Source organism: Pagrus major, chromosome 16 (assembly GCF_040436345.1).
Source record: "Pagrus major chromosome 16, Pma_NU_1.0".
Lineage (NCBI taxonomy): Eukaryota > Metazoa > Chordata > Actinopteri > Spariformes > Sparidae > Pagrus > Pagrus major.
Window position 1 is genome coordinate 697,817 of NC_133230.1, and position 7,500 is coordinate 705,316.

At 42.7% G+C, this 7,500-nt stretch overlaps 2 protein-coding genes across 4 annotated transcripts in view; both read right to left on the bottom strand.

Annotated features, from left to right (window-relative positions):
- tyro3 (TYRO3 protein tyrosine kinase) overlaps window positions 1-829 on the bottom strand; it is a 21,696-nt gene extending 20,867 nt beyond the window's left edge. For both annotated transcript variants that reach the window (XM_073483618.1, XM_073483617.1), the window contains exon 1: window positions 445-829. In XM_073483618.1, coding sequence (XP_073339719.1) covers window positions 445-544 — 100 coding nt within the window. In that variant the 5' untranslated portion in view covers window positions 545-829. The remainder of the gene's footprint in view (window positions 1-444) is intronic.
- Window positions 830-2,665: 1,836 nt separating this feature from the next.
- Window positions 2,666-7,500, bottom strand: part of lrrc57 (leucine rich repeat containing 57) — a 6,043-nt gene continuing 1,208 nt past the window's right edge. For both annotated transcript variants that reach the window (XM_073484081.1, XM_073484080.1), the window contains exons 4-7: window positions 6,520-6,655; window positions 4,721-4,989; window positions 4,422-4,607; window positions 2,666-4,187 (exon numbers count right to left, since the gene is read on the bottom strand). In XM_073484081.1, coding sequence (XP_073340182.1) covers window positions 4,146-4,187; window positions 4,422-4,607; window positions 4,721-4,989; window positions 6,520-6,655 — 633 coding nt within the window. In that variant the 3' untranslated portion in view covers window positions 2,666-4,145. The remainder of the gene's footprint in view (window positions 4,188-4,421; window positions 4,608-4,720; window positions 4,990-6,519; window positions 6,656-7,500) is intronic.

The window sequence follows — 7,500 nt, forward strand, 5'->3', positions numbered from 1 at the left end:
CGGGCTCACATTCCCTCACAAACACAAACCTGCACTTTGGCCCGTGAACGCAGCTCAACTCTGCGCGAGGGTTCACCTGCCAAACTCCAGCAAACAGATGCCTTTGCTTTAAGCTCGGTTCTGAGCCAGAACAGACACACCTCGGACTTCTTTAAGTTCACACTGGTCTCCTGCTTGATTCGGCATAAATACAACTGACTAACAGCGACTTATTCTGACGACATGTTCAGGTTTTAGTGATTCAGCTGCTCACAAACAGGCAGAGTTCGGTCAGACGGTTTCAGCCGCAGGTCCAAAGACTTCAGACTCGTGATGAAACTTACCAACTTTAAACTCAACATGTTTCAAACGGAGCCGCATTTCACCACATTCTGGACTTTGATGAACGGAACCAAACTCCGAACAACAAAACGCTGGTTTAACTCCGCTGGTCCGTGAACTCACCGTGTCCGCAGCTCGCTCCGCGGCTCCGGGCGAACAGAACCAGAATCCACAGAAACAGCTTCATCTTCTCATTCTGTGGAGGTGAAACCGTCATCCACATGAACCGGCTCAGTTCGGCTCGGCTGGGTCTCACTCCCTCACTGAAGCCTCATTTCCAGCCGGACACACAGGATGTCCACCGGAGGAAAGACTGGGTCGAGCGGTCCGGAGGACGTCAAACTCCTGAAGTCGGACTCATGTCGCTGAAACAAACTGCTGATCCAAGATGAAGGTTCGTGTTGGTTCCGTTCAGGAAGGAAGACACGGAGCCGGTGTGAGCGTGACGAGCAGAACCTCTCAGCAGAACCTCTCAGCAGAACCTCTCAGCAGAACCTCTCAGCGCCGCGGCTCGTCTGGCACAAAATGGCGTCAAGGCACAGACATTACAGCACGACGACACCGGAAATCAACTGCCTTCAAAAATAAAAGACAACCGTATTTTAAAAACAGATTTTTAATGTTACAACAAATTACAAACTGTGTTTTTTTACGTTTATGTTTCATATACATTTTCTGAATAAGCAAACAAAACGTTTACGGGTAAGTAAAAAAAAAAATACAACAAATACCAGATGTTTTTCAGGTCAGTTTATATTTGATTTGTAATTGAATCATTCTATTTTCGACAATTTCTTTCATTCACACGTATAAAAGTATTAACATTTATTATTTATTTTCTAACTGGAAGCTCACAGAATGCTGCCGCAGGCACAGGCACATCTTTAAAAGATGATTTCATGCACGTTATGCTTTTATTCTGTCAATCATCTCCGTTGGTAATTACTAATAAACATATAGTATAACTATACTACACTATACTGTACTATACTATACTACCATAACTATCATAAATAAAGTAGTAAAATTAATTAGTTAAAATGTTTATGAATTCAATAAAAACGCGTAACCGGAAGTTCAGCTTACATTCCGTCTAGCTTCACACTGGTTGGTCTCCCTGAGGAATGTGGAGGGGAGGTGTGTGTGTGTGTGTGTGTGTGCGTGCGTGTGTGTGTGTGAACGAGAAGACTCACTGCGCGTGACCGCCACCTGGTGGTGTGACATCAGAGCTCAGGTAGTGTGATGAAGTCTTCTAAGCCCAGGATGGAAAGTAACTAAGCTCATTAATAAAGTACTGCACCTGAGTACAACTTCGAGGTACTTGTACTTGAGTATTTCTTCTACTCCACTACACTTGTAGTTTGTACTTTTGTACATTTGAACTTTTCAGATCTTTTTCTTTTTCTTCTGGACAGGAAGGGGAGGAAACATGTAATCTGAAAGGTAACTGGTTACTGAAGTTATCCGATAAATGTAATGGAGTAGAAAGTATGCGGTGTAGTGGAAGTATGAAGTAGCAGGAAATGGAAAAGTAATGGAAAGTAAAGTACAAGTACCTCAACAGTCTACTTTAGTACAGTACTTGAGTAAATTAGTAGTTACATTCCATCAGTGGAAACAGAAAACAAGTTGTTTGTGTAACTGAGATGATTACAAATTATTTTATCATCATTTATCAGTGTTCGTAACCTGGAAAGTAACTAAGTACATTTACTCCAGTACTTCAGTACAAAATCAAGCTGCTTTATTTGAGTATTTCCATTTTATGTAACTTTACACTTCTACTCCACTACATCTCAGAGGGAAGTATTGTACTTTTTACTCCACTACATCTGTCTGACAGCTTTAGTTACTAGTTACTCTTCAGATTACCTTCCTGTCCAGTGAAAACCACGTATCTCCAGATGTGTTGAATGTTTGTGATAAACTGACAGTGTTGTAAAAAGTACCCAACAGTTGTACTCAAGTAAAAGTCTGAAAGTATCTGATGTTAAATGTACTCGAGTATCAAAGTATCAGTAAAGTAACTGATCATATATTTACATGTATAAACTGTGAGTCAGCTGATTATCACAATCACTGTTTTTATCTGATTGATGAGAAGATCAATCAATTTACAAATGTAATCTGTAAAGTAACTAGTAACTACAGTAATCAAATAAATGCAGTGGAGTAAAAAGTACAACTTCTTCTCTGAGATGTAATGGAGCAGAAGTATAAAGTTGATGAAATGAAACCCTCAAAGTACCTTAAATTAAAATTAAGTACAGAGCTTGAGTAAATGTACTTAGTTACTTTTCACCACTGATAATAAGTATGTAATGAAAGAACGTGAATTGAGCCATTTTGCATAATGAGTACTTTTAATATTTAAGTATATTTTAATGCAAATACTTTTGTACTTTCACTAACCTTTGAGAGGAGGACTTTTACTTGTAACAAAGTATTTCTACACACTGTGGAAGTACTTTTACTCAAGTATATGATCTGAGTACTGGACTGAATCCATCAGAAGGTTTTAGCTTGTAGTTTCTCCTGTAAAGTTTGTTTAAAAGGACAGAAATAGTAAAGAATAATGGACCAGAGCACCGAGCGGGTTTTGAACAAACTGGACCAGAAACTTCAGATTTCTGCAGCAGGAAGTGAAAATGAGCACTTGTTAATAAAACGGATTCAGAAACGACTTCACACAAAACAAACCTCCAAAGTTACGTGGAAGTGTCCTTTAAACATGCAGCAGACAGGAAGTGGAGGAGTTTAGTGTTCAGACGCGACCAATCAGAGCAGCTCAACACGCTCGTGTGAAACAAAGACGAAGTCTTCAGGATCGTCTCCTCGTCTCCTCCTGACTGAACGTTACTGACTTAAAGTGACAAACTCGTCTTCACGTGAAACTGGACTCTCGTTAACCTTCAAAATAAAGTCAGAACCATAACTCTTCAGCAGCAGGTGGAGCGGAGTCAGCACTTTGTTCTGATGTTTAAATTAGAAGAATTAATATTTCAGATGAATTTCCACCTGCGTCCACCTGCGTCACATCATCAGACACATTTATGATTTCTGACAAAAACACTGAAAATGTAAAAAAGCTCTGAGAAGTCATCCTTCATTCATCACATCTGCTCTTCTTCATGAATTTAAATGAAATGAATTAGTTTGAATGACCAGAACTTATTGATAAACTTCTCTCACTGATGTCATATTGAACAAACACTTCCTGTCTGATTATTACAGATCTTTATATTAACTGATTTATCCTGTTGAATAATTTTATTACCTACAAGGCTGAATTTTAATTATTATAATTTCTGTCTAACAATCATTTCCATTGTGATGAACAGATTCAGTTTGAGAAGATGTTGTAGTGACGACCGAAGAGGAGACACTTCATCATCTTCATCGTTCTGTTCCTCCAAACGTCAGAGTTCAGTTTGGTCTCGGACACGTTTGATGAGTTTAACTGTTAAATTAAATAATAATTTAAAGAGACAAACATAAAGTGAATTAATGTGTTAATGTTTCTGTTCCTGAGTCTCTGCTGGAGACACTTTCTTCTCCTCTCCTGTTAATCCTGGTTCTTCATGTCCTCTGTGTCCGTCCGTCTGTCCGCAGGTTAAATGATTCAGACTGAAGCAGCAGGTCTCGTGTTGGACAGACGTCCTCTTTGTCTCTGTGTCCGGTCCGGTGGGGTGGCCATGTGAGGAGGACTGTCCCAGCTGTGTAGGGTCTGTATTTTAGCAGCAGAAGAAGAAGCAGCGGTGGTGGGTGGGTGGAGTCTCTTTTGACCCCAGCGCTCTAAGGTTCAGTCTCGTCATCGAGCGTCTTCAGGCAAACTTCTTCTTGGTGGCTGTGAAGCGCTCCATGTACTGAGGAGGAGACAACAGAGACCATCAGAGACCATCAGAGACCATTAAAGAACATTAGAGACCAGCAGAGACCATCAGAGACCATTAAAGAACATTAAAGACCATCAGAGACCATCAGAGACCAGCAGAGACCATTAAAGACCATCAGAGACCAGCAGAGACCATTAAAGAACATTAGAGACCATCAGAGACCATCAGAGAACGTTACAAAAGCAGAAGGGAAGCAGGTCTGACCTTGTCGTATCCCTGCAGGTCTCGGAGACTCTTCACCTCAAACAGGTTTCCCTCCACAGAGAACAGAGACACCTGGGAGTCCCTCAGGATGGACAGAGGGATGGAGGACAGCTCCAGACAGTTCTCCTCCAGACGGAGGACCTTCAGACGGGGACACACAGCCACCTCCGCTGACAGGACGGAGATCTGGAGGAAGAGGAGGACCGTGAGCGTTGGGGAGTGTGGAGGAGCCTCATACACACTGTTTGGTGATCTGGTGTCTCACAGTGTTCTGATAGGGACTGTGAGACCGGAGGTACCTGGTTCTGGTTGAGGTTGATCTCGATGGCCTGCAGCTCTGACACCTCTGGGGGGACGTTCCGGATCTGGTTGCGGGACAGGTCCAGCAGGTCCAGGTGCCTCAGGCTTCCCAGTCCGGAGGGGAACTCTGAGAACTGGTTCCCGGACAGGCTGAGGGTCCGCAGAGCTTTGAGCTGGCCCAGAGAGGGGGGCAGCTGCTGGATCCGGTTCCCATTCAGACTCAGAGTCTCCAGTTTCTTCAGCTTGGAGATGTCACTGGGGATGCAAGCTGAGGACACAAAGACAACAAACAGCTGGTTACTGGATGATCTGTGCTGGTTCTGACGGGACAGAGACACCAACACCAGACCAGTCGATGATCTCACTCTCTAAAATGGTAGAAATGATCCAAACACAGACCAGCAGACTCGTGGAGCTCCTGGTCTTTGTGTCCATCACTCCTCTGTCCCTGTTTCCTCTGCAGCTGTTCTGTCTCATAAAGACAAAACCTAAAGAGAATCAGCTGCAGATAGGCCTGTCACGATAATCAATAAATCAATTAATCATACGATAAATTAAAATGAGCTGGATAATTTTGCCGGCCTCGATAATTTCCATTTGCATGCTTGTTTGTTTTCCTCGTGTCTCTCACTAGAACCCTCTTGTCAGTCACTAGCCCCATTCACGCAGCCGTTTGCATGCGGGGATACTGCGCCAATTCTCCGCATCCGCCCTTGTGTGAACGTTTCAGATGTGGTGAGGGGTGAAATTTCGCTGCGCCTCCGGAGGTATCAGAGGCGAACCGAGCCGGCGGCGCGGAGCGAGGGCGTGTTGATCTGATGGTGTTGGTGTCTGATAACTCTACAGATCCTTCACTCAACAAAATAAAAATAAATGTCCCACAAAGCAACGTTACAGGACCAAACAACAGGAACGTAGTAACTGGTCGTGTCTTTGGCAACTTATGTGAGGAACAAAATACCGCAGTTATTCGTGGAGAAGTGTCTGTCAGCCTGTCGGTCTGACCGACTCTTCGTCACATTTCTGCCCAAAAAACAGCGTCTGTCCCCGGCAAAAAACTTTAACTCACCAAGTGTTTGTCGCGCGACGGTCAGTTACTGTTGTCATGGTGACGGTCAGTTACTGTTGTCATGGTGACGGTCAGATACTGTTGTCATGGTGACGGTCAGCCCTCCCGACGAGACTCAGTGAACTTAGTGAACCCCGAGAGTGAAATAGTCAGACAGCGTCCAGTTTACTGATGGCGATTATGTAATTATGTAAATTATAGAAAAACGTAACTTTGTCACTTTCCAGGATGTTTGGTGTGTCAGGATCTCAATTACAACACATTATAACAGCATCATATGATTATAAACAGACAGCTGGTACATGCTTAGATTAACAGGAGGACACCGGGGAAACACCTTGAAAAAAACACATACGTCATCATCATCACGTGTACCGTCACGCCTCCGCATCACTACAGACAATGGTGCTAACATTGTTGCTGCAGTAAGGAACCGCGGCTGGCCATGGCTCAATTGCTTTGGCCACAGCCTCCATCTTTATTTATTTTGGATATTTAAAATGTCTTTTTCACATTCCAATGTTAAATATTCTTTAGAAATAAAGGTTTATTGATCTTTGAAAGGGTGTACTTGCATTATTATGCCATTATCATTATATTAGTTGAAAAATGAGCGACAAAAGCGACAATATTATCGTTTATCGCAATAATTTCTAGGACAATTTATCGTCCAGCAACATTTGTTATCGTGACAGGCCTAGCTGCAGAGCGCCGACACCAAACACTCACTGAGTTTGTTGGAGTTGAGCGTCAGACTCTTGAGCTGCAGGAAGTTTCCGATTGAGGCAGGAAGAACCTCGATCTTGTTCCCCGACAGATCCACGGTCCGCAGGTTACTGGTGAGTCGCTGCAGCTCCTCTGGAAACTGAAACACAAACAGGAAGTCTCAGCGTCTGATGTCTGAACAAGTGCTGACAGGTAATCAATCCTGAGAAACAATGAGGAGGAAATGCTCTGATGGATCGAGTCCAGCTGCAGGTTTCTGTCTAGAACACGTCTGAGTCGGCTACATGTCAGAACGTGTTTCTCTCTGTTTGACTTTAAACTGCAGCTGAGCTCACGACACAACAACCGGACCTGCAGGTTACTGAACACATACAGCACATATACTAATTAGATGAATCTGTTTATTTTCAACACAAATAAACGTCTGCTTCGGTTTCAGAGTCCAAGTCGACGTTTTCAAATGTTTCGTTGTTTGACCAAAACCCAAAAAGATTCTGTTCATGACGTGAAAACTGAAAATGTGACAGACTGGAGACTCTGATCAGCGGTTCGTGTTAGTGTGTGTCTCCATGTGTCGTGACTTTGGTCTCTACATATTTTTGGTAAAAACAGCAGATCATGTCTGAGTGGATCAGCGTCATCAGCTCACATCTGCTAAACAAAAAGTCCTCTGGGATTATTTACTTTTCAGGATTCCCATAAATTTAAAAAATCCTTTAGGAATCAAAAATGTTTGGTTCTTTGAGGATTTCCTAAATCCTACTAGAAATCTGTTTTTAATCTACTGTTCCAATAAGATCCTCTGGGATTTCTCTATGAAGAGGTTTTAATTCTGACAGGATCCAGTCTTCTTCTGTCAGAACCAATAAATCCTGGAAGACTTTAAAACTCCATCAGGTTTGGTTTTGTAGTCGTATCGTTTCTATGTCTGTTGGATCTCATGAATAATCTAAATCCCTGATTATTCTGTAGAGTTAGTTATAT